At 49.2% G+C, this 26,899-nt stretch overlaps 1 protein-coding gene across 2 annotated transcripts in view; it reads right to left on the bottom strand.

Moving 5' to 3' along the window:
* LOC115085779 (1-phosphatidylinositol 4,5-bisphosphate phosphodiesterase gamma-1-like) overlaps nucleotides 1-26,899 on the bottom strand; it is a 306,356-nt gene that overhangs the window by 156,349 nt on the left and 123,108 nt on the right. For both annotated transcript variants that reach the window (XM_029592182.1, XM_029592181.1), the window contains exons 5-9: nucleotides 20,687-20,771; nucleotides 18,188-18,268; nucleotides 16,361-16,395; nucleotides 15,627-15,699; nucleotides 14,775-14,876 (exon numbers count right to left, since the gene is read on the bottom strand). In XM_029592182.1, the coding sequence (XP_029448042.1) occupies nucleotides 14,775-14,876; nucleotides 15,627-15,699; nucleotides 16,361-16,395; nucleotides 18,188-18,268; nucleotides 20,687-20,771 (376 nt within the window). The remainder of the gene's footprint in view (nucleotides 1-14,774; nucleotides 14,877-15,626; nucleotides 15,700-16,360; nucleotides 16,396-18,187; nucleotides 18,269-20,686; nucleotides 20,772-26,899) is intronic.

Raw genomic sequence — 26,899 nt, 5'->3', positions numbered from 1 at the left:
TGTGACCTGTTCAATAGATTCCTGGATAAGGGTGTGGTGCCGAGTGATTGGAGAAGAGTGGTGGTGGTCCCACTACACAAGACTGGGAGCAGAGAAGAGGCTGGAAACTACAGGCCAGTTAGCATTACCCTCAGTGGTGCGAAAATTAATGGAGATGCTGCTGAATGAAAGGATAGTGAACTATCTACAATCCAGTGGGTTGCTCGATCAGAGGCAACATGGATTCACCATGAGAAGGTCCTGTCAGACAGATCTAATTGATTTCTTTGATTGGGTGACTAGAGAACTGGATCAGGGAAGAGCACTCAATGTAATTTATTTGTATTTTAATAAAGCTTTTGATATGGGCCCACATAGAAGACTCATCAACAAAATGAGAAGCTTGGGAGTGAGCTCCAAGGTGGTGGCGTGGATTACAAATTAGTTGACGGATAGGTCTTTAAGATCATGAGAGGTCTTGAACGAGTAGATATGAATCAGTTATTTACACTTTCGGATAATAGAAGGACTAGGGGCATTCCATGAAGTTAGCAAGTACCACATGTAAGGGAGTGGAAGAGTAGCCTAGTGGTTAGAGCAGTGGGGCTATGAACCAGGAGGCCAGGGTTCAAGTCCTGCTGTCGCTCCTTGTGACCTTGGGCAAGTCACCTTACCCTTAGATTGTAAGCCCTCTGGGGATAGGGAAATACCTACAGTACCTGAATGTAATCCACTTTGAAGCGCTGAAAAAAGTGTGAAAAGCGGAATATAAAAATAATCAGAGAAAAGAAAATTATTATTTACCTGCTAATTTTCGTTCCTGTAGTACCATGGATCAGTCCAGACAGTGGGTTATGTCCCCAATCCAGCAGATGGAGTCAGCACAAGCTTTGAGGGGGCGTATCCATATATACTACTACCCCCTCTGCAGGAGTTCGGTATCGAGTATATCAAAGCCCGAGTAGAAACCCCCGAAGGATCAAGTTTGTGGAAACAGATAATGAAAACAATTGTAACCGCAACAAGTAACTGCAAACATCCTACCAACTTGTAGGGAGCTGTGAAAAACAGCGAAAAGAAACAACTGTGAAGACACAGAACACTGCGAGCAAGAAGCAGCGCAGAGCTGAGCAGGATCAAGAACCCAAACGCGGTGGGCGTCTGGACTGATCCATGGTACTACAGGAACGAAAATTAGCAGGTAAATAATAATTTTCTTTTCCCTGTACGTACCTGGATCAGTCCAGACAGTGGGATGTACCCAAGCTTCCCTAAATCGGGTGGGGTCCTGCGAGGCCTGCTCGGAGAACCTGCTCGCCAAAGTGTCCAGAGACCGAAGAGGCGAGGTGCAGACGATAGTGCCTCGAGAACGTGTGTAACGATTTCCAGGTGGCTGCCCTACAAATTTCCTGCGAGGATACCGAGCGAACCTCCGCCCAGGAAGCCGCCTGAGAACGTGTAGAATGCGCTACGATTCCGGGTGGGGGAGTCCGACCCGCCCCAATGTAAGAAGCAGCAATGCCGGCCTTCAGCCATCTGGCAATGGTAGTCTTCGAGGCCTGAGACCCCTTCTTAGGACCGGCCCAGAGTACAAAGAGATGGTCAGAGGTTCGGAACTCATTTGTAGCCTCCAGATAGAGGCGCAGAGTGCGCTTGACATTCAAGAGACGGAGAGACTTCGGCTCTGAGGAAGAGAAGGACAGCAACTCCACCGTCTGGTTCACATGGAATGCAGAAACCACCTTCGGAAGGAAGGAGGGAACGGTGCGAAGCGAAACTCCAGAGTCGGAGAAACGGAGATAGGGCTCTCTACACAACAGAGCCTGCATCTCCGAGATGCGTCGAGCGGAACAGATGGTCACAAGAAATACAGTCTTGAGAGTGAGATCCTTTATCGTTGAGCTGCGCAGCGGCTCGAACGGTGGTCCCGACAGGGAGCAAAGCACAAGGTTAAGACTCCAGGAGGGACAAGGGTCCCGTAACGGAGGACGCATATGCTTGACACCCTTGAGAAAACGAGCAATGTCAGGATGCTGTAGAAGAGAGCCCCCATCGCTCAACAGCGAACCAAGGGCGGCCACCTGAACCCGTAGTGAATTATAGGTGAGCCCTTTTTCCATCCCCGCCTGTAGAAACTGAAGGATCTGAGGTACAGAAGCCTTAGCGGGTCTCGTGGCCTGGCTGGTACACCACAGCTCGAACACCTTCCAGACTCGAACATAGGCCGATGTCTTTCGTGCCCGCAATAGCGTGGATACTACCGCCTCCAGGTAGCCCCAACGCCGGAGGCGGCGCCTCTCAAAAGCCAGGCTGCAAGACAGAAGAATTCTGCCTGCTCGAAAAATACCGGGCCCTGATGTAGGAGCTGGGGGAGGTGCCCCAGCCTGATTGGCCTGTCGATCACCAGCTGTAGCAGGTCCGCAAACCAGGGTCGCCTGGGCCATTCTGGGGTGACGAAAACCACGGTCCCCTGATGGCTTTCTATTCTGCGGAGCATCCTGCCCACCAGGGGCCATGGTGGAAAAGAAAGATATGGCGGCCACGGGAGGACCAGGGCATCCACTCCCTCCGCGCTCTCTCCGGCGACTGAAGAAGCGTGGAGCCTTGGCGTTGAGAGCGGACGCCATCAGATCCAAGTGGGGGGCCCCCCACCGATGGACGAGAAGTTGCATTGCTTTGTCGGAGAGAGACCACTCTCCGGGTCCAGCAGTTGACGACTGAGGAAGTCCGCCTGGACGTTGTCCACACCGGCGACGTGCGAGGCCGCTAGCCGGACGAGATGACGCTCCGCCCATTGCATCAGCAGCGCCGCCTCGAGCGCGACCTGCGGGCTGCGCGTGCCTCCTTGTCGGTTGATGTAGACCACGGTGGTAGCGTTGTCCGATAGGATTCTGACTTCTCGGTTCCGAAGAAGCGAGAGGAAATGTCGCAGAGCTAGCCGGACCGCTCTGGTTTCCAGACGGTTGATTGACCACTTCGCCTCCACCGTGGACCACGTCCCCTGCGTGGCGCTTCGATCGCAGACTGCACCCCAGCCTGCTAGACTGGCATAGGTGGTCACCACCACCCAATTTGGCAGATCGAGGGACATGCCACGGGCCAGGTTCGGCGGATCCAACCACCAGCCCAGACTGTCCCTGGCATTCTGTGGGAGCGGGAGAATCATCTGATAGTCCTGCAATACTGGTTTCCAACGGGAGAAGAGCGCCCACTGTAAGGTCCTGAGGTGCGCGAAAGCCCAAGGTACAAGGTCGATGGTGGACCCCATCACTCCCAGGAGTTGCAGGTAGTCCCAGGAGGTGGGCTCTGGCAACGCAGAGAACCGTCGTGTGTGATCCCGCAAGGATTGAGCTTTGTCCTGGCGCAGAAAAACTTTGCCCAGTAGGGTGTCGAAAGTTGCCCCCAAAAAAAACCCAAGCGTTGCGAGGGCATGAGGGAGCTCTTGGAGAAGTTCACTACCCATCCCAGGGAATGTAGAAACCGTACTACTCGAGTCACCGCTGAGCGTCCATGATCGAATGACTTCGCCCGGAGGAGCCAATCGTCCAGATAAGGATGAACCAGGATGCCCTCCTTCCGGAGAGCTGCCGCCACAACTACCATGATCTTGGTGAAGGTGTGCAGCGCCGGCGCCAATCCAAACGCGAGAGCCGTGAACTGAAAATGCTGGTCCAGAATTTTGAAACGAAGGAAACTGTGGTGGTCCAGGCGGATGGGAATGTGCAGGTAGGCCTCCGTTAAGTCCAGGGAGGCGAGGAACTCCCCCCGATGCACCGCCGCAATCACTGACCAGAGCGTTTCCATGCGGAACCGAACGACTCGAAGGGATTTGTTGACTTCCTTGAGGACTAGGATAGGCCGGAAGGAACCGTCCTTCTTTGGTACGACGAAATAGATGGAATAGTGGCTCGAGCCCACCTCTCCGAAGGGCACGGGCGCAGTAGCGCCTATCTCCCGGAGTCTGTCCAGAGTCAGCTGCACCGCTCCTCTCTTGAGGTCCGAGCCACAGGGGGAAAAGATGAACCTTCCCTGCGGGGGGCGGACAAATTCCAATGCGTAGCTGTGTTTTATGGTATCCAGGACCCACTGGTCCGAGGTGATCCGTGCCCACTCCGCTTAGAAATACGTTAGTCGGTCCCCAATCCTGGGGACAGGGGAGTGGGCGAGACTGGCATCATTGTGAAGACTTGGTATAGGGGTTCCCGGTTCCGGGAGTAGTGCGTGCGGGCCGATGCCCGCGGAAGGCGCGCAACCAGGGCTGAGACCTGGGGGCGGATGGCCGGGAGCCCGTCTGTCTGTAGCCCCTGTAGCGCCGTTGCGCTCTGGCTCTGGTCCGAGAAGAAGAAAACGCTCTGGATGGTCGAAACCTATCCTCCGGCAGCCGATGAACAGCGTTCTCCCCCAGGGACTTGATGATCTGGTCCAAATCCTCCCCGAAGAGGAACTTGCCCCTGAAGGGAAGAGAGCCCAGACTGGACTTAGAGGACGTATCAGACGCCCAATTGCGTAGCCACAGTAGTCGTCGTGCTGCCACTACCGAAACCATGGATCTTGTGAGGACCCGAAAAAGGTCGTACGAGGCGTCCGCCCCATACGCCACTGCGGCTTCTAGCCGATCTGCCTGGGCAGCCTCATCGGACGGCAGGTTCTGAGACGTGAGGAGTTGTTGCACCCAAAGGAGACTAGCCCGCTGGGCAAGCGAACTGAACATCACCGCCCGCATACCCAGAGCGGAGACCTCGAAAACCCGCTTAAGGAAAACTTCCAACTTACGATCCTGTGTGTCCCGCAACGCCGCACCTCCCGTCACTGGGATAGTCGTCCTCTTCGTGACCACCGACACTGCGGAGTCCACCTTTGGGACCTTGATGAGGTCCAGAAAATCTTCGGGGAGCGGGTACAGCTTTTCCATAGCCCAGCTGCTCTTCAGGGAGGCCTCCGGGGTGTCCCATTCCCTGGTGAGAAGTTGTAAAAACGAGTCATGAATGGGAAAAGCCCGAGCCCTCGGCCGGAGTGCCGCCAGGACAGGATCTCCCTTCCTTGAAGAAGTGATGACAGCGGGAGCTACTGGGGCAGGCGGGTCTGGTGGTGGATCCAAATCTAATTCTTGGATGATCTGCGGGATGAGATCGTCCAGCTCTTCCCTCTGGAAGAGGCGTAGGGTACGCGGATCATCCCCCTCCTGTGTGCCGTCCCCTTGTCCCCCGTCCGGGAGGTCAAGTCCATGTCCCGCTGGGTCTGGCACCGCCCCCACTGCCGCGGGCGTGGATCGGACCCGGGTAGGAAGGCGGGAGGCCCCCACTCCCGGAGGGTCGGGGGGGGCCGGCGTCGAGGGCGACATCCGAGGGATCTTAGGAGGGGGGGGGGGGTCCCACAGGTGCTTCCAGCCCCTGCAGATAAGCGGTATGCATGAGCAGGATAAACTCCGGAGAGAACCCCGGCCTGCTCGGGTGCGCTTCGGGGGCGGCGTGGTTCCTGCTCCCTGGCTCTGGGTGCTTGGTTCCTGCACCAAAATCGGGGGAACACCCCCGCTGGTAGAGTCCTCCAGGGATCCGTTCTCCCTCGTGGCCTCCAGGGATCCGTTCCCCCTCGTGGCCTGCGCCTCAGGGCGCTCAGAATGTAAAATGGCCGCCGTTCCCGCCAAAAATGGCGGAGTGGCCGGCCCGCACCGCCCGGGCAAAAAAGAGAAATCAGTCAGGGACTGTGAGGTACCTTCCCCCCCGGGAAGGCATCGTGCACAGATGCCCTCCCGGGAAATCCGGGACCCCGGGTCTCCGCAGGCCGCACAGCGGGACGGCCGCGGCATCGGGATCGCTGCAGGAGAAAAGAAAAAGCCACGGGGGGGGCCACGCGCACAAAGGCGCCGCTGCGGGGGGGGCCCGGTCGGCCCGCACTGCCCGCTGTCTGAAAATAGAGGAGGGTGCCGCGGGGGGGCCTTCCTGGCCACACGACCCGCCCCAGACATCTTTCCCTAAATGACTCAGCAGCCCATGAGGAGCTGTAAAATGGCCGCGGGTGAGGGAGTAAAGAGCGAAGAGGCCGGCTCCACCGGCTTTTGCGGGCACCGGGGGCTGAGCTGTAAAGGAAAAAACTGCAAAGGAAAAACAAACTTACCCCTGGCTGCAACGAGAAATAAACAGCAAGGCCGCAGAGAAGAGACAAGGAAGATAAGCCACTCCCCAGAAGTTGAAAGAACTCTGCCTTTTTTTTTTTTTTTTAAACTTAATACAAACTTGATACAAACTTGATCCACAGAAAAAGACAACAACAAGCCATAATCAAGCAAGAAAGTGAAGGAAAAGGAGGGGAAGCCTGATTCCCCTACTCGCATCTGCTGGAGTCAGAAGATACTGAACTCCTGCAGAGGGGGTAGTAGTATATATGGATACGCCCCCTCAAAGCTTGTGCTGACTCCATCTGCTGGATTGGGGACATAACCCACTGTCTGGACTGATCCAGGTACGTACAGGGAAAATTCTTTTTCACTCAGCGCACAATAAAGCTCTGGAATTTGTTGCCAGAGGAGGTGGTTAGTGCAGTTAGTGTAGCTGTGTTTAAAAAAGGTTTGGATAAGTTCTTGGAGGAGAAGTCCATTAACTGCTATTAATCAAGTTGACTTAGGGAATAGCCACTGCTATTAATTGCATCAGTAGCATGGGATCTTCTTGGTTCTTGTGGCCTGGTTTGGCCTCTGTTGGAAACAGGAAGCTGGGCTTGATGGACCTTGGAAACAATTTAGTAGAACAAAGGTCACGATTTAAAACTCCAGGGAGCAAGACTCAGAACCAATGTCAGAAAATATTTCTTTATGGAGAGGGTGGTGGAGGCCTGGAACGCCCTTCCGAAGGAAGTGGTAAAGATTAAACCATGAAGGATTTCAAAGGGGCATGGGATAAACACTGTGGATCACTAAAGGATAGAGGATGGGAATGAATATAAAAAGCATGGGGGTAACCTGCACGGAGCGGCAGTACCTACCCTTAACAGAAAAATGGAGTAACCTGCACAGAGTGTTACTCCCATGGAAAGCTTGCTGGGCAGACTGGATGGACCATTTGGTCTTTTTCTGCCGTCATTACTATGTTACTATGTATGAGGTAACAGCTAATAGCCTCGTCAACATGAATTTACATGCAATGAGGTTTGGACTATGCGCTGGTTTGGACTTGCATTTTGGACGTGCTAATCCCTTTATTGCATAAGGGGCTATGGACGTATGTCCAAAACGTGTCTTTAAGAGCTTGTTAACCTGTGTGCTAGGCTCGGGGCACGAAATTGCATCAGCCTGATAATGGGGAAGTAGTGGGGGAAGGTTGAGTACTGATTTAAGTATGAGAGCTTTTATGTTCATCTACCCAAAACAGTAGCAGACTAAAAAAGGAAGACAACAGAACTGACTTGGATACACTAAGTCACAAAGACAAGAAGGAGAAAGGAAAATTAGGTTCTTACCTTTGCTAATTTTCGTTCCTGTAGTACCATGGATCAGTCCAGACAGCTGGGTTATGCCTCCCCTCCAGCAGATGGAGTCAGAGAGAAAACTGAAAGCACCCCCTAGATATACTGGTGTGCCACCTGCGATCCTTCAGTATATGTGATATCAAAGCAGAAGTAAGAACCTAGCCATAGCAAATGCCACCCCCAATAAATTTCCATAAGGCAACTGAATGCAGTGCAACCTAGAGGCCAGATCAAACAGTAACCTCCTTAAACACAGACAAACAAATAGAACACCAAAGTTGTACAGTCAACAGGAAACAATGACAATTGTACAGTGAAAAAACACACTTCACCTGTGGTGTGGAAACCAACTGTAATGTAAAGGATAAAAATGGAATACGAGCGGACTCCCAGAACACCGCGGGCGGGCGTCTGGACTGATCCATGGTACTACAGGAACGAAAATTAGCAAAGGTAAGAACCTAATTTTCCTTTCCCTGTACGTACCAGGATCAGTCCAGACAGCTGGGATGTACCCAAGCCGCCTCAACTGGGGTGGGACCCTGAGAGTCCCGCTCGAATCACGCTGCTGCCAAACGACTGTGAGGACGGACCCCTGACATCCAGGCGATAATGCCTGGCAAACGTATGCCAAGATTTCCAAGTGGCCGCCCTACATATCTCCTGGGAAGAGACCAATCGATTCTCTGCCCACGAAGTCGCCTGAGCACGCAACGAATGAGCTTTAAGCCCATCCGGAACAGGCTTACCGCAGCCAATGTATGTGGATGCAATGGCCCCCTTCAACCAGCGGGCAATCGTAGCCTTAGATGCCTGAAGACCCTTTTTGGGCCCATTCCACAACACGAAGAGATGATCCGACTTTCGAAAATCATTGGTAACCTCCAAATAGCGCAGGAGAATTCGCCGGACGTCCAGACGCCGCAAATCTTTACCTTGAGGAGACCGCAAGTCCTCCGACGAAAAGGAGGGTAGCTCAACCGTCTGGTTGACATGAAATGCCGAGACCACCTTAGGTAAAAAGGACGGCACGGTTCGTAAGGAAACACCCGAATCAGAAATACGCAAGAACGGTTCTCTGCAAGAAAGAGCCTGAAGCTCCGACACTCTCCGAGCCGAGGAAATAGCCACAAGAAAAACCGTCTTGAGAGTCAGATCCTTCAACGAAGCCGACTGAATAGGCTCAAACGGGGCCACACACAAGCCACGGAGTACCAAGTTCAAGTTCCAGGAAGGACAGGGGAGCCGAAGAGGAGGACGCAAGTTTCTAACACCGCGCAAGAACCGAGCTACATCTGGGTGACACGCAAGGGAAGACCCTTCCATCTGACCTCTCAAGCATCCCAGAGCCGCTACCTGGACGCGAAGTGAATTATACGCCAAACCCTTTGTCAGGCCCTCCTGTAAGAACATGAGGATCTGAGGAACGGTCGAACGCTTAGGCGTTATACCCAAACCGGCGCACCAATCATGGAAAACCTTCCAAACTCTAGCATAAGCAAGCGTAGTAGAAGACCGACGCGCCCGAAGCAGGGTAGACACCACTGCATCCGAATAACCTCTCCTCCTTAACTGCTTCCGCTCATAAGCCAAGCCGCCAGACAAAAGTGAGCCGCCAACTCGAAAACTACCGGACCCTGACGCAGGAGATTGGGAAGATGACCTAGCCGTACAGGACCGTCCACTGCCAGGTTGACGAGATCCGCGAACCACGGACGACGCGGCCATTCCGGAGCCACGAGAATCACCGGACCTTGATGGGACTCTATGCGTCGTAACACTTTCCCCATCAGGGGCCACGGTGGAAACACGTACAGAAGGATGTGATGGGGCCACGGAAGCACCAGTGCATCTACTCCTTCCGACGCGTGCTCTCTTCTTCGGCTGAAGAAACGCGCCGCCTTCGCATTCGTCCGAGTCGCCATGAGGTCCAAGTGCGGAGTCCCCCACCGCCGAGTGATGAGACACATCGCCTCTGACGAAAGCTCCCATTCTCCTGGATCTAGATGTTGGCGGCTGAGGTAGTCCGCTTGAACGTTGTCCACGCCGGCAATGTGGGAGGCCGCTAGGCGCGACACGTGGCGTTCCGCCCAAGCCATCAACAACGCCACCTCTGTCGCTACCGCACGACTTTTTGTGCCTCCTTGTCGATTTATGTACGCCACTGTGGTCGCGTTGTCCGACAGAACTCGTACCGACCGTCCGCTTACCATGGGAAGGAGGCGACGCAAGGCCAGACGTACCGCTCTGGTTTCCAAGCGGTTGATGGACCAAGTGGACTGGCGCGCTGACCAGGTGCCCTGAACAGCTCGGGATTGGCAGACTGCCCCCCAGCCGGAAAGACTGGCATCCGTCGTCACCACCATCCAAGATGGGGGTTCCAGGTTCACTCCCTGGAGCAGGTTGTCTGGATTGAGCCACCAGGAGAGACTGGAGCGGGTCTCCTCCAGTAAAGGGAGTTCCAGCCCGTAATCCTCTGATCTGGGATCCCAACGAGATAGCAGTGATCTCTGTAAAGGCCGCATATGCGCAAAAGCCCATTGCACCATCTCCATAGTAGATACCATATGACCAATGAGCTGTAAATAATCCCACACCGTGGGAGTCGCGAGAGCCAACAGGCGCCGCACCAGTGCCATGAGATTGAGCATACGTTGATGAGGAAGAAAAACCTTGCCCACCGAGGTATCGAATCGCGCGCCCAAAAACTCCAATTGTTGGGTCGGCTCGAGTCTGCTCTTCGCGAAGTTGACTACCCAACCCAACGACTGAAGTTGACGCACAACCAGGGAAACTGCCCGTTTGCAATCCGCATGCGACTTCGCCCGGATGAGCCAATCGTCGAGATAAGGGTGCACGAGTACTCCTTGCCGACGGAGAGAAGCCGCGACCACTACGAGCACCTTTGTGAACACTCGCGGCGCGGTGGCCAGGCCGAAAGGGAGGGCACAAAACTGATAGTGGGACCCTAGCACCATGAAGCGTAGGTATCGTTGATGACGCTCTCGGATACCAATGTGGAGATAAGCCTCCGTCAAGTCCAAAGAAGCCAAATATTCTCCCTTGTGGACGGCCGCAATAACAGACCGTAGCGTCTCCATCCGAAAGCGAGGCACTCGTAAGGCCTTGTTTACTCCCTTGAGATCCAGGATCGGTCGGAAGGTGCCCTCCTTTTTGGGAACCAGAAAATAAATGGAATACCGACCCGTCCGAAGCTGGTCCGGCGGGACCGGAGTCACCGCCCCCAGAGCCTGTAGGTGATTGAGTGTTTTGCGCTATAGCCAGCCTCTTTTCCACCGGACCGCACGGCGACACCATAAAGAGATCCCGGAGGGGACGTACAAAATCCAACTCGTAGCCGTACCGGACCACGTCGAGGACCCATTGATCCGAAGTTATTTTGACCCATTCCTCCCAAAACCGGGACAGCCGACCTCCGATAACGGGAACGGAGGAATGGGCCTGCGCACCTTCATTGCGCGGGCTTAATGGCAGTGAAACTTTGTGAGGAGCCTCCACGTTGAGGCCTCCTGCCCCGAAAGGAAGGAGACCAGGACTGGGTTCTTGTTGCCTGTTGTCTCTGGGGAAAGGCACCACCCCGTCCTGCACTGAAACGCCTTTGGCCCCGAAAACGAGCCCTAGCATTCCCAAACGCCCGCGATTGACGCGGCTTATCCTCAGGCAACTTGTATACCTTGTTGTCTCCCAGGTCCTTAATAAGTTGATCCAGCTCCTCTCCAAAAAGCAACTTGCCCTTAAAGGGAAAGGAACCTAATCTTGCCTTAGAGGTGGCATCCGCCGACCAACGACGGAGCCACAGCAACCTCCGAGCTGAAACAGCCGATGACATTATGCGAGCCGAAGTACGCAACAAATCATATAAGGCATCCGCCGTATAAGCGACCGCAGCTTCCACGCAATTGGCCTGCACAGCCTCACCCGGAGGAAGCTCCTGCGTAGTCAGCAATTGCTGAACCCATCGCAGGTTGGCCCTCTGCACGAGGCTGCTGCACGCCGCCGCCCGGACACCTAGGGCCGCCACATCAAAAATACGCTTCAGCAAGATCTCCAGCTTACGGTCCTGGAGATCTTTCAAGGCTATACCACCCGTAACAGGGATAGTCGTATGTTTAACCACAGCCGTGACAGCCGAATCCACCGCCGGTGTCTTTAGGAGTTCCAAGGATTCCTTAGGCAAGGGATATAGCTTTTCCATAGCTCGAGTGACCCTCAGGGAAGACTCAGGCAGCTCCCACTCCTTTGAAACAATCTGTAAAACCTTGTGATGGAATGGGAAAGTTTGGGGGGGGGGCCCGAAGTCCCGCCATAGCAATATCCCCCGTAGAGGTGTCAGCGTCCTGGGGGGGCGCCGTGAGCTCAAGCTCCTGGAGTACATGGAGAATAAGGGAGCTTAACTCCTCCTTGCCGAATAAACGCAGCACCTGGGGGTCATCCCCTTCCACGGGCATCTGTTCTTCTGCCGTCAGCAAATCTGACGGGTCCTGGGGATTCAGAACCGGTTCCGTGTCCTCCGTGCCCTCAGCCCCCCCCCCCCCCCGTGGGCGGGGAACACTGGCTCCTGAGGACCCCACGCTCAGCGGCTTTCCCTGGGGCAAGGAAGGTTTAGGGACCTTGGGGGGAGAAGGGACCTCTGCCTCCCAACCAGCTTCAGCCTGCAAAAATGCTTTGTGCATCAGAAGCACAAAATCAGACGAAAAAGGAACCGACCTCTTTAAGCTCTTCTGCAGGGATCCCGAGGGAGGAGGGGCTAGAGGGCTCCCCAAATCGCCCGGGGACCGCGTGTTTCGCTCGCTAGGGGAGGGGGGAGGGGAAGAATCATCCTCCGAAGCCTCCGGGTCTGACTGCCGCGTGGCCAAGATGGCCGCCGCACTCCTCCCCGCGGGAGGAGGAGGGGCCGGAGAACGGCTAACAGAAGCGCAGCGATGCCGCGGCGAAGCAGGCAGACCAGAATCGCTGCGGGCAGCGCTCGGCCCCCGGGAGGGTCCCTCGTCCCCGGGAAGACATCGGGGACAGAGGCCCTCCCGCGAGAGTCTCGCCCCCGTTCCTGCACAGGCCACACAGGCTGAAGATCGCGGCATCGCGGGACAAAAAAATGGAGCCCTGAGAAATTTGGCGCCAAAATCGAGGTGAGTAAACCGCTCACCAGCACAGCTCCTCTGGTGACTGAGCCCACCCCCTCCGGGGTCCGTAGAGGCTCTGGCAGGCCGGGGTAAAAATGAACAAATCCACTGCCTGTGCCCAACAGGACTGAAGTGGCTTAAAAAGAAACTGCTTCTGTTCTTTTTTTTTTCTTTGAAAACCCCCTTCAGGGCTGGGACCCCTGGAATTGGGGGGAGGGTGACCGGCCCACCGGTAAGCTCTCCCCCAGCCTCAAGGACCGTCTAACCCGGGAACTTTCACAGGGCAGTGCCCTATGTGCCTGCCCCACACTGAGCTCTAACCGCGCTGCGCACAAACAAACAGCAACACGAACAGACAGGATAGAGAGAAGAAAGAAACCAGATGATCTTGACCCTCTATTAAAAAGTCCCCTGTTCTTTTTTTTTTTTTTTCCCCGTACGTATAAACTGACCAGGCCAGGACCGCAGGTTATGCCTCTCAATCTGCTGGAGTCAGAGAATATACTGAAGGACCGCAGGTGGCACACCGGTATATCTAGGGGGTGCTTTCAGTTTTCTCTCTGACTCCATCTGCTGGAGGGGAGGCATAACCCAGCTGTCTGGACTGATCCTGGTACGTACAGGGAATAGATAATAATCTAATGATGAAGAATAAACCAAATGAGAGAATGTAAAATTCTCAAAACAACCCTCTAATTAAGATGTGCAAACTATCATTTCATTTTAATCCCATACCGTTTTCCTTACATACTAGATCAATTTTTAATACGTACTAGATAATTTTACCTGATAAATATTAATGAATGTCTGTGAATACCACCTCTGTAACCAATCGTCTGTTTGTTGAGCAATAAATATGAATGTCACTTTGTAAATGGTGGTGATCTATACATGGAATGACAGTATATAAAATGTCTAAATAAACAAATAAATAAATATTCTGCAGGTGGTCAAGCCTGCATGGTTGACAGCTGGGAGATATCCTTAGCTTGGGCCCTTTGATCACAGGAGGACTTTTTGCTGGTGGTTCCCTTGGTTAAATAGGTCAGACATGCTTCTATTCACAGTAGGGCTTTTTCTTGCATAGTTCCTTTTTCCTGAAATAAGCTACCTTGCAAGCTTCAGTCTGTGATGTAGTATCTTAAGACCTGGTTATTTCAGTCTGCTTATGATTCATAGTTTTGATTGTGTTTTGGATTGCGTTTTATATTATCATGTACTATCTCTATCTCCTGAGCTATGTTATATTCTTGCATTTTTTGTTTTTTTAGCAGATTTTTTTTTTTTTTCAGAATTATGTTTATTTTATACTGCTATCGTATTCTTATTATTTGCTGCAACCACTTTGGGTATACCTTGCTTTGTTCATTGATTTCAATAATAAAGCAAGAAACAAAATTTTAAAATAAATAAATATACAGGAGAACAAGTGCGTAGAAGATGTGGACCAATTGCTCTCCATCTGTTGACATCTACGAGAGGGCCAATTTCCATCCAGCCCCTCAGCATTTGTTAAGATCTCTAGTTAAAATGTAGCTGGTGATCTTATGCTAATTTTAAGCCATAGTCGCAGCTGAAAATAACCTACATAAAGAGCAACCCAGATTAAGACCGGCTTTTTGTATGCTGTGGAGAAGCAGCTAAACGTAACCCCCAGTGCAGAAAATCAGTACTAAGTGGTTAAATTCCTCCCCTGACCCTGGACGTGCCTCTGAAGATACACACTTTTTGACTGGCTAAATTTAGCCACACAGCCCCCGGTCAATTTTCAAAGGGCTGATTGAGCCGCTCTAACTCTCGATTTTAGGCAGCCAGACCCTTTCAAAACTGACCCCTGTGTTACTATGAAAAGGAAAGGGTGAGGAAGGATAAGGAAGGAAGGAAGAAAATGAAGAGAAAGTGAGAGAAAAAGAAAAACAAAGGGAGAAAGAAGGAATGGAAAAAAGGAAAGGAAGCATGGAAGATAAAGGTAAAAAGAAAGGAAAGATCAACGCAGAGGAGAAGAAAGTGAGAGAAAGAGAAAGGGAAACAGGAGAAGTGGGAGAATACAGCAAAGAAAAGGGAGGATAAAGGGAAAGGACATAGAGAGCGAAGAAGAGATAGATGGCAAGGAGGAAGGAGAGCAAACAAGAGTGTGACGTACGACGAGCAGAAACAAAGACGCGGTGATGTGAGCTCCAGCTGTGTGCTCACCTCATCCAGCTGTAAGAAAGGCTCAGACATCTCCCCTGGATGGTCCTTCAGGTAACTGCATAGACACTCCCGTACCTTGCTGATGTCACTCGCCCAAGGCTCCTAGAGACAGACAGAGAGACGAGCTGATAAATGTTATCCTGATTTGACCGCATTCTGACTGTAACTATTTAAGGATTTGGCATTAACTTATTGCAGATATTAGTTATTATTTTGTACGTTATGCTTTATTTTGATTGTATTTTGCTTATGAGGTCTATTTCTGGATTACTTGTGAGCTGTTTTTTGTTGATTTGATCTGGGTTTCTGTTTTGCTGTTTTCGTTATTGTGTTATTTTTATCTAGTATGTAAATATGTTGCGTGTTTTGTACACCGCTCTGAGCCTTGCTGGCGATTAATAAACTTGAATAAATAAATAATTAAGAGACCTAGGAGCAGGCAAATGGCTCCAGGAAGGGCACGACCCAAAAAAAACAGATGAATCAAACAATCAGTCATCCACTGTGCAGCAGATCTGGTTCTGAATGTCTTATGGAAGGGCCACAAAGTGACTATAGGGCTGGAATGAGACTGACGATGCAGGCATCTTAGTAGAAGAGTCCAGAGCTTTTGTTCCTGCCTCTGCCACTCATTCTCTATGTGATCTGGGGGCCAGTTACTTGAACTCTCCCCTACCTCATGTTGCCCAAATCTGACTGTGAAGCAATAACAACCACATCATTCCTTCCTGCTCTCCCACCTTACACAGATCTGAAGCCTGAAACATCCACACCGAGTATATGGTTCCGCTTCCACTACTGGAAGGCTCTGGAGGTCAGCTAGAGGTCCTCCCATCGATGGACACTACCTACCTTCTGATCGTACTGCAGAAACTTCTGGAAGTCATACAGTGTGATCTGGCAGAGCTCTGGTCGATCAACATTCCTGGGGCAAATGAAAGGAGACCAGGTTAAGTAGAGAGAGACACATTATACGTCCTCGCCCACTGCACTATATAGCCTCACGCCAGAGATCATGCGGACAGATACCCTGGGACTCAATCTGCTATCACTGACCACTGCCTCCTGCAGAACCCGGCTATGCAGCAAACAGTCAGGTCCTGAGCAGGACATGTGTGTGTGTGTGTATGTTTGCCCCAAGTTCCACTGAGCCTCCACAGTTTTAGAAATCCTTTTCCCACCCTCTATTCCCTGACTGGGGGTCGAGGGGGGGGGGGTGGAGAATCCTTTAAGCTATCACTGATAATTTATTTGCAGCACAGAATGAGTTAAAGTGAAGAAAGACAGAGACAGGAATAGGAAAGGGGAAACAGATGTGCCTGTGGCTTTATGAGAAGGGATCGAGGGAGTCGGAGGGTGGATAGAAGTAGTAAGGTTTAGTGAGAGAGAGAAGCAGGGAGGGAGGGAAAAGGCAGAGGCAAAAAGCAAAGAGTCCGTGGGAGAGAGGTGAGAGCAAGCACTGGAGGGGGGGGGGGGGGAGCAGGACAGGGTGGGGTAGGAGGGGCAGAGTGCTGGGGAATAGGGAGAAAAAGGTATCATGGACAGAGGAAGGGGATTTGGATCCTGTTGGGTCACTTTATACTCACCGCAGCGGGAATGACAGCTCCAGCTGCTCAATTATCTAAAATTTAAGAAGATTAAACGGAAGTCAGAATCTGACAACAGAGTACATAGAAAGAAGTAGGACACACCTTTCTTAAATTTGTTAACCATGAAAAACGAAGGTTGAGACACCTTGAGGTCAGTAATCATCACCATTTGTCCGGCTAAGTTTGGACTTAGCCGGACAAATGGTCTGATTTGAAAATTCCTCGAGTTATCTGGCCTAAGTAGTTAACTGGATAAAACGTAAGCCTGATAACTGGAAGGTAGTCCGGGGAGTTTCTGGATAGAGTTAAATTAGTCAGATACATTATCCAGCTATCTCCGATATTCAGAATAGCCTGGATAAGTTATACTGCTAACAGTGGTTATACCCTAGAGCAGTCCTAAAGTTAGTCGGATAAACTTTTAAAATAGCCAGGTATATTCAGCGGTGCTGCCACTAACTTTGCCAGCCATCTAGAAGCTGAATGTGTACTCCCTTGTTTTCAATTGGGTCCTCAAGGCCCATGGACAAAGGTCGGAGGACCCAAACAGTGTTAACGGGAGGTCTTGACTCATATCCCTAGACTTTTCCAGAGTTGCAGTCCAGCGTTCTGCTGACTACCCCTTTTCCTTCTCCTTGCTGTGCCATGTGCATGTTCTCAGGCCAGGCCCTGATGGATTCCTCAAAGTTTGATCTCCTTTTTGTTGAAATACATTATTTGTCTAGGGTTCTGCCTGTAGTGAGTCTGTAAACAGTGCTTTCTGTAATGGAAATTAAAATATTGGACCCAGCATGCACAGTGTGTCCAGCACTATTTAGCCGGATAAGCAGGGCTTATGAGGTTAAGTAGTGGCCAATGAATATGCACCTACATTCAGTGGCCGCCGCTTAGCTGCTTAAGTCCCTTATACGGCTAAAAGTTAGATGTGCGTGTACTGGTGGATCGAGGGTGAAGCGAGTTAGCAGTATTACTTATACGGCTAACTACGGATATTTGGAGTCAGCCACATAGGTTTACATCTAAGTTTAGATGGCCTAATCAGCAGGTATTAACTTATCCGGCGAAGTGCGCACATATATGCGTATATTCAACTGCTTTGCCGTGCAGCTGAATATACATCGTAACTTAGCCGGATTAGAACTAATCCGGCTAAGTTACTTACATGGCCAGCTTTGAATATCTACCCCTTTGTATTTAAGCTTTATTAGAAACCTCCTACTTCCTGAATTTGGCCTGTAATAATTGCCGTGGTTACCAAACCTTATTATAATTGTTGTCTGCTACAACTGAACGCGCAGCTTGTACAGTTTGCTCCATTCTGGGGTGCATTATAAGTGAAGGGCCGGGACTCTGCTACAAACGGCTGGTGGCTGAAGCGCGTTGACTAGTTTGTCGTCATTTGTGAGTCCTGAGGGGAGATGAGGGAATCAGCCAGGTGACTTTCTTGAGACCAGAAATGAACATAATAAAGCAGGTGGAAGGTACTGGTGAGCCAGACCCTCAAATCTGTCACAAATTGGGGGGTGAGGGGTTCTAGCACAGCTGGTCATGAGGAGGAAGGTATTGTTTTTGTAATTTCTACCTGGCGCAGGACTGACGAGGAGCATGTGTAGGCCCTGTGGTTGACCTCACTCATGAAAGGACAGAGGACCTCCACAATGGCGAAGGCAAGAGCAGGTTATGGATGGGGGAGGGGGGGGATTACTGATGAACTGTGCAAAGAATCGTCTGCTAACAGCAGAGGGCACGGCTGCACCCAGGAGCTACTGGATGGACACTTGGCTCCTTCCCTTCCACGCTCCCTGGTGACGTTGCTCAACTTACTGATTTCTGAGCATCAAACATTAGGTTCTTGTAGAAATGGTTAAAGTGCATGAATGTCATCTCAGACCTGGTTTCAACTTCCTGTGGGGGGAAAACAATGAGTGGAGCTGTTGCAAATGAAATAGACAAATTACTTGCTCATACTATCCTTTGCACTAACCTTCAAAACATTGGTAACAATGGAAAAGCCCTTCAATGGTTCAGATCCTTCCTATCTCACAGACCTCTCTGAGTCCATATTGGTCCATATCATTCAAATTGGTTTTTTACTGAATCTAGGGTACCCCAAGGATCAGCATTATCCACACTTCTTTGTTGCTTTGATGCTTTGTATATAGTTTTATATAGTATATAGTTTTCTTTGATATAGTTTTCTTTGTATATAGTTTTCTTTGATGCTTTGTATATAGTTTTATATAGTATATAGTTTTCTTTGATATAGTTTTCTTTGTATATAGTTTTCTTTGATGCTTTGTATATAGTTTTATATAGTATATAGTTTTCTTTGATATAGTTTTCTTTGTATATAGTTTTCTTTGATGCTTTGTATATAGTTTTATATAGTATATAGTTTTCTTTGATATAGTTTTCTTTGTATATAGTTTTCTTTGATGCTTTGTATATAGTTTTATGTATGTTATATTTATAGTTTCTCCCTATTTATTGACCTATTAATTTGCTTTGCCTCCTCCCCCGGTTATGTGTATTGTTATCTGTTATTTGTAAGGGCGCTGCCCATAAGTTTTTTGTTCTTTGTGAACCGATACGATGTGCGAACGGCTATCGGTATATAAGAGACGTTAAATAAATAAATAAATAAACTTCTATTTAACATCTACCTATTGCCACTCTGTTCTCTACTGTCTGGACTTGACATTAACTTCAAAATTTACGCAGACGACATTCAATTTATCATACCATATAATACTTCTTGGAATCATACCTTATCCTTGGCTACACTTTACTTGAAAACAATTAATACCTGGCTAGCCCACAACCGTCTTACTTTAAATGCCACCAAAACTGAGATTCTTCATCTGTCAACTATTCCTGACTCAAGCTACGCTCCCCCACCAAACCTTATATTCGAAAACTGTTCAGTTCCCATCTCTGAGCAGGCTCGTTACCTAGGACTCTAAACTCTCCATGACAAATAACATGTCTTCCATTACCCGCACCTCATTCTACAAGCTTCGCCTATTAAACAAACTCAAACCACTCCTCTTTCTACACAACTTCCGTTATGTTCTCCAAGCCTTGATACTTACCAGTCTAGATTATTGCAACTCTCTTTATTTAGGTCTCCCTGCCTCCATTCTTCGTCCCCTCCAAATAATACAAAACTGTGCTGCCAGACTGATTTTTAACATACGCTGCAATGAATATATTACACCTGTTCTTAAACAACTGCACTGGCTGCCTATCCACCAGCACACTCAATATAAAATATTGACCACTATTCATAACCTCATACATAGTATATCCTCAGTATGGCTCTGTTCATCACTTCGACTTTATCAACCTCCATGTTACCTACGCTCAACGGACAAAAATTGCTTAAGACATCCCCACCATCAAAACTGCTAGATTAAATGTGACCAGGACCCGCGCTTTCTCTGTGGCAGGACCCATTCTCTGGAATGCCCTACCCAACTACATTCGACAACTTTCTTCAAAAAAAGAATTTAAAAAAGCCATTAAAACATATCTTTTTTTCATTAGCCTTCCCAGAACCTAAATCTTAACCTTTGGTCTCTCATCTTAATGTAACATTATTTTTTAATGTTGTTCTTTTTTCTGAGTTTTGTATTTTAAATATGTACATTCCTTTGTAAACCGCTTAGATCCACAAAAAGCTTGTATAGGCGGCATAGAAAAACTTTTAAATAAATAAGTAAAATAAAAAGTGGTGTTACAAGGCTGGCATGAAGAATGTCGCGGGGCTGGCATGGAGAGTGACACTGTCATGTTACTAGCGCTGTCACAGAGCTGATATGCACTATTGCGCAATCACAGAGTGGCACGGACCGTGATGCCTTCTTCGGCTTGCTACAGAGAATACCAAGGTTGTTATGGGCACCAATACAGTAACACGGCTAGACCGAACCGTGGCACCAGCAGAAGGCTAGCGAGCAGTGTGATCCTGTCTCGAGGATGCATTGCCAACAGCACTCACACGGGATATCACTGACGTGACACATTAATGCCACAAGACAGAGGTAGAATTCTACTCTGGAGTTTGGTTGGATGTGGCATTGCAGGTTTCCTGAGCTGTGGGGTGATCTCATTCAATCACCAATTATTAAATATCCCGCAGCCCTTTACACAACAATGGAGATGCCGCCGAAATTTGCACTGAAAATCTAATCCTGTTCTGGCTATACAGTCTATGACACACATTCTCAAACCTTTCTTAAAGTTACAGGCACACAGGGCTTTGGATCTAGTACTGTGACAAGAGGAATGATTACTGTAATGCCAGGTTTTGGGGGCACTCACCAGCAGCTTGTCCCGCAGAAACCTCATGTTGGGCACACGGTAGTTTACCTGGGGCAGCAGGGCTTTCAGGTCCTTCAGGGTGATGCTAGAGAAAAACACAGACAGTCAGGGGCATTTCCCACCTTCCCACGATGCCAAGCTAATTCCGAACCACAGGCCCGAAGGCGCCTCTCCTGCCTTCCATCAGCCCCATCCTCATCCCGTCCTGTTCCAGCTACTGCTCACATCGCCAGCCACCCCAGTGAGAGACTGGGGGGGGTCAGACATGGAGCTCCCTAACCAGCATTTCCTTTGTGACAGAGGTGTGCTCCGCACAGGATGGCTGGGTGTGTCTCTCTCAGAGTTATCAGAGCTGGCTCTCCTTGTCAGCGGGCTCCTCTGTCCCTTAAAAGAGAAGAAAAGGGGGCAGGAAAGAACAGGGCAGGAGTCACATTCAAACACATTTTACCCTTCTGTGTTCTCTGTTCCTCTTGCCAGTGTCCCAGTGCCCTATAAACATTATGGACGTGACACATACCAGGGTGTCCAGGGGGTCCTGTTTCTAAGGAAATTGCCCTATGTCCTGCTTACACAAGAACAGGATGCGTCCTGTTTTTCAGTCTAGCCACATACAGAGAAAAGAATTCAAATGAATTTCATAGACGACCGAAACAAGCAGTTCTAGGATTTTTAATGGGGGAGGGCCGCATATTTATTTATTTATTTATTTATATTCTGCCGATCTGAAAATCTCGGCAGATAAAAATTCACATTCATAATCTTGCAAGTAACATCAATTACCCAGACCATACAGAGTAAGCATATGGTGGGGTACATCATCACCCCTAATTCTACCCCTTCTCACGCTCACTGTTGATGACAGCGTTGCCACCTGACTCAGGCTGGCCACGACAGACAGATCCCATCCTCGTTTTGGGCCTCGGCATCCATACACTTGCAGTCCCACGTTTTCTGAGACAACCTTAAGTCTGCCGATTCCAGGGTGTAAAACCAGAATGGACCCAGCCTGTCACGGATCAGGTAGAGATCCTACCAATGCAAGTACTTTACTTTAAAAAAAAAAACAAAAAAAACCTGTACCTTTTTAAAGCAAAAATCAATCAGGTCTGATTTTGGCTGGAGGGCTTTCCTTCCATTCCTCTAGATCACCTATCACATTGTTATCTAATTCGGTAAAACGAACATAACTCCTCACTGCAGTGTGCAATAGTTCAAAAGAGCACACAACTGGTACATTATACTCACCCCCTCCATCAATCAAAAATACCATTTTCTGTCAGTGGCACCCTAGAAATACTGCTGCTGGTGTCCTGGTTATTATGAGCGCCCTGTAGGAAATTTGGAAAGAGGGCTCCCCTTATCTTTCTTCCACTGCTGCATCTACGCGGAGAAACGTCTGCCTAAGAACGGATGGGAATGGACTCTTTGGAGGGGATGGGATGGCGCAGGCATTGGGTAACTTCTACCATCTTTTCTGCCGGGGCATCTTTAAATTCTTCTTGGTCTTACAGGCGGAACTTGGCCTTCAGGGAGGGGCTTTCTGGAGATATTTACAGGTGTGAGATTGTTTGGCCAGGAGGAGTCACGTTGGACACGGACCTTGGAGTGAATCTGATGTGGATATATATATATATATAGTGGTTTGGGGGGAAATCTTCCCTCCTGGAACATGGATGGGATGAGGCACAATGGGACAGGTGTACAATCTGAGAATGAGGACAGAAAAGGCACGCTAGTGGGATGGAAGATGCTGGGCTAATAACGTACAAACCTGTTCACAGTCTATTCTGGTATCCAACAAGGATGAATCAAATCCATAATGTGGCTTCCTCTGACTGTGGGAGGGGCTGTGGCTAATTATGCATATGCTTTGGTCCGGTCCACGCATTCAGTTATTTTTATCATTTCATGGAAAGGGTAATCTTACAGGGGATTCCCAGACGGTTGAATGAGCCTTACTGGCTAGTGATTCGGGCAAGAGAATTTTAAAACTAGGGGATTGAACGGGGTGTGGCATAGCACTATTGTTAGCCCAGAGAATTATTTGGAAAAGCTGGAAAGCAGTCCATTCATGCCTGCTTAAAAATTGGTATGTTTGGGGGGATATAGTTACAGTGGTGAGCATAGGTAATTGCATTTCTCTTGCTTTGGCCTTTAGCAAAGGCAGGGAGACTGACGAGCAAAGCGAACTGCTAAAGTTGGAACATCAAAATTAAAAATATAAGTGAAAAGCGGTGAAGAGGACTATGGGTCTATGTAAATTCTTTAATGGATATTATAATCTGAGGAGATCTCAGAATTTTCAGGGAATCTGAATTTGATTGATTAGAGATTTTCCCTTACAAAATATTTCAGTGGAAGGTGGTGACATAAGCTCTTAAGAGAAAAACATCTCATGTCAGGAAGTGTGTGAAGCTGCTTGATCTATGGAAACCAGAAAAAGCTCAGGGGAAGATCGTTTGCCCGTTCCACAGACATTTTTCTGATCAATTAGTTGCTAAATTAATTAAAATGTACAATAGAGTTTTGAGAGGTTTGCATCTTCCAGGGTCAATGATGCTGCTCACTATTTCTGCAATATATACACTGGGTAAAGTCTTTAAGACATGTGGCTCTTTTCACCCTATATTGTTACTTACTTGTGATATTAAAATTCTAGCTAAGGGATTAGTGAAGTGTTTGGAATGCCTCCTTTTGAAAGATCCATAGGGATCAAGGAGAAATGTTTACCTGTTAATTTCCTTTCCATGAATTCTGCTACACCAGTACAGACTAGATAAGTGGGTTATGTCCCCCTACCAGCAGATGGAGACAGAGCACACAGTTTTCGTTTGCGACAGCACCACTATTTAAGGATGATGCAGTACAGGGTAAGACAAAGCACTGAACAGATCATAAACACTCCAATTAATAAGAAAAAACTTCAAAAATTTCAAATGTCTGTTGTGGAGATAAATTCCTTTTACAGCACACAACCTGTCTGTATTCTGTGGAGAAACAGGAATAATGCATAACAAAAGGGAGATCAGGAGAAAAACAACAAATGTAATTCGAAGGCCTACTCCTCTGAATTACATATGGGTACGACAGGCATTTGACAATCAGACTTCATTCTTCTTAATATGGCCCAGCTTCCCAGGAGGGTCCTGGACTGAATTAATGGAAAGAAAATTAACAAGTTATTGTTTGATGTGAACAAAGTGAAAATATGTGCCAAAAGATATTATACATCTGTTGTGAGTCAGACTGCGGAGTTAGCAATCTGTTGTGAAAGTTCTGTGTTAGAGCTGGGAGTTAGCAATCTGATGGAAATTTCGGTACGGAGTTCTGCTAGGAAGTAGTAATCTGTAAGGTTCTCCATGAGGAGTAGCAATCTGTTATATCTGTTAAGAATCTGAGATAGTAGTGGTGAATCCCTGGGCCGGTGGCAGATGACCACGTCCCCGGGAGGATATCCCGAGAAGGACCACCGGCTAGGCTTGAGTATGGAGACAGACACATATTATTATATTAAACAGGTTTTGGAAACCACCAGAGGTGGCAGTAGTGAGCTGATATGCCCGGCAGGGCTGTAGTCCCTCAGGCACTGGAACCGCGATCCAGGATGGCTGAGCTGTTGAGAAAGTGTAGAAAGTGAGTAGGTAGAGTAGACAAGGTTCATGAACAGAACTAGATGACAAAACTCACATAAGGTCTCAAGGAAGCTCAGGAGCTGGAAAGGTTTAGGCCCTCGAGGAGCGAGTACCTATTTCCAGGGAAAGCTCTGAGAGAGCGATGATAACTCACAATTGTTTGTAGCAGTGATAGCTTCCAGGCAGTAGAGAATCTTCTGAGTGTCCAGGAACATGGGCCCTCGAGGAGCGAGTACCTCTGGTAAGTCCGAGGAGGCAGAGTAGCTTGGGAGTAAAGTCGAAGCAATCCCCTTGCTAACTCAGCTAGATAGTGAATTAGAGACCTTTAAATATTGGAAGTGGATGACGTCATCTCAGGGAGACACCCCTGAGGTTCGAGCCCTTGCTGGTACTTCAATCAGAGCGCTCGCACGCCCTAGGGTCATCAGGCAACATGGCGGATCTGCAACGTCGAGCCGGTCCGGGGATGCAGGAGGGAGACGGCATGGAGATGCCGCGGCAGCCAGCTGTCCATCAGACCCGGAGGGAGTCACCACAGAGGTAAAGAGGGCGGAGTGAGGGCGTCAAGCAGCGACGGACGCAACAACATCATGCCATTTGAATAAAGAGAATAGGATATTGCAGGGTTGGGGGGTTATATATATAAAAAAGATATTGCACATGGCTTGTTTGGAATTTGAACAGAAACTGTGATGTTTTTATGGGGTAATTGAAAGCCCCTCCTCTTATCGTAACTTTTGGTTTGCATAAACTGTTGTTTACATTCAACTTGCACTGGAATATATTTAATATCTTGTGTAATGTGAACCAAGCGAAAAGGACTTTGTATATTGCTCTTTGGAGTTTGTATAAGCACTTTGATATTTTGTACACATAAACTGTTTTTCAAAGTTATTTTATGAGGGATAGGTGTGTGTATGTGGAGTGAATGGGGGATACATATGTAGTTTTGGGTATTTAAATCATTTTGTATTTTTGGTATTGTGGTATAATAAAATTATAGTGCTGCTCACCCTGTAAAAAATGTTGCCAGCAGTAATTTTGTTATGGGTTTAACAGTTGCTTGGTTTTGATTGTTAATATTACTACCCTTAACATAATGCTTGGGGTAACCTGCACGGAGCGGCAGTTACTACCCTTAACAGAAGGCATGGGGGTAACCTGCACGGAGCAGCAGTTACCACCCTTAACAGAAGGCATGGGGGTAACCTGCACGGAGTGGCAGTTACTACCCTTAACAGAAGGCATGGGGGTAACCTGCACGGAGCGGCAGTTACTACCCTTAACAGAAGGCATGGGGGTAACCTGCACGGAGCGGCAGTTACTACCCTTAATAGATGGCATGGGGTAATCTGCAAGGAGCGGCAGTTACTACCCTTAATAGAAGGCATGGGGGTAACCTGCAAGGAGCGGCAGTTACTACCCTTAACAGAAGGCATGGGGTAACCTGCATGGAGCGGCAGTTACTACCTTTCACAGAAACATGGTGGTAACCTGCACAGAGGGGCAGTTTCTACTATAAGAAACTTGCGGGCAGACTGAATGGACTATTTGGTCTTTTTTTGCCGTCATTACTATGCTACTACGACACCACCTGATCTACTAATGCTGCAGGTTCATCTGCACAAAAAAAGGCAAATAGTCATGTTATCCTCTCTGAGGGCATCTCACCCTCCTCCACAGGACATAGCTGGCTGAATCTGGCTCCTTCTCCCATGCCTTCTACAGGACGGGAAAACAGAAATTCGTTGCCAGATTAGGCCACTTACTGGGAACATGAGCAGCTGAATGGAACCTATAGCTGAGCCCCAAAGCCAGCATGAAGTCCCTAGGCTTCCGAATTGCAAGGAATTCCAGAGAAAATTCCTTCAAAAGCATAGCCTGGCCTAAAGGGGCCTTCTGAAGTGCATCGCCCGCCAGCAGCCAAAACTGGAGAGGTCTCAGACGTGCCCCGCCTTCTCCGAAGGATGCTGCTGCTGAAACTGAGAACCAACAGCGGGTGAAGGAACCCACAGGGTGCAGGTCCCATGAAAAAAACGCCGCTCCAGACATCTTTCTCCGACAAGTAACCCTGATCTCGGTGCAAGCAAGGGCCCCTCCCCCGCAGCAAAGGCACCCCCGGCCGAAATCTCTAAGGCCTTAGATGATTACCCGGGGAAGGCCCCTGACCAGATACCTGGTACCTCCCCCCAAAGCGGGGAGCAGGGAGGCACAGTGAGCTGAAGTTTCCCTTTATATTTTTGGAAGGGAAAGCCCTCTCCTCTGGGTCTAGGAACCCTCAATCTGGGGCTTCCTCTCCAGGGCGTACCAGGGGCCTGGCCGGAGACTCCATATCCATGCCTGGTGGAGCGCCTGCTGCATCACCAGTGAGTCCTACCACCTGCTGGAGGCAGAAAACACTAGCACTGGCGATGATGTCTCAAAGGAAGCCTGTGGTGTTGTTGGGGGGGGCATAACCCACTTGTCTAGACTGGACTGATGTAGCAGGATGAAATGGAAACTGGGTTTATAAGAGAAGCATCAAGGGCGGATAATGATGCAGTAAGGAAAACGAGGGGAAAAAAAAAGATTTAAAGCATCA

Source organism: Rhinatrema bivittatum, chromosome 2 (genome assembly GCF_901001135.1).
Source record: "Rhinatrema bivittatum chromosome 2, aRhiBiv1.1, whole genome shotgun sequence".
Lineage (NCBI taxonomy): Eukaryota > Metazoa > Chordata > Amphibia > Gymnophiona > Rhinatrematidae > Rhinatrema > Rhinatrema bivittatum.
The sequence above is the reverse complement of the archived record's forward strand: the minus strand, read 5'-3'. Positions and strand labels throughout refer to the sequence as shown.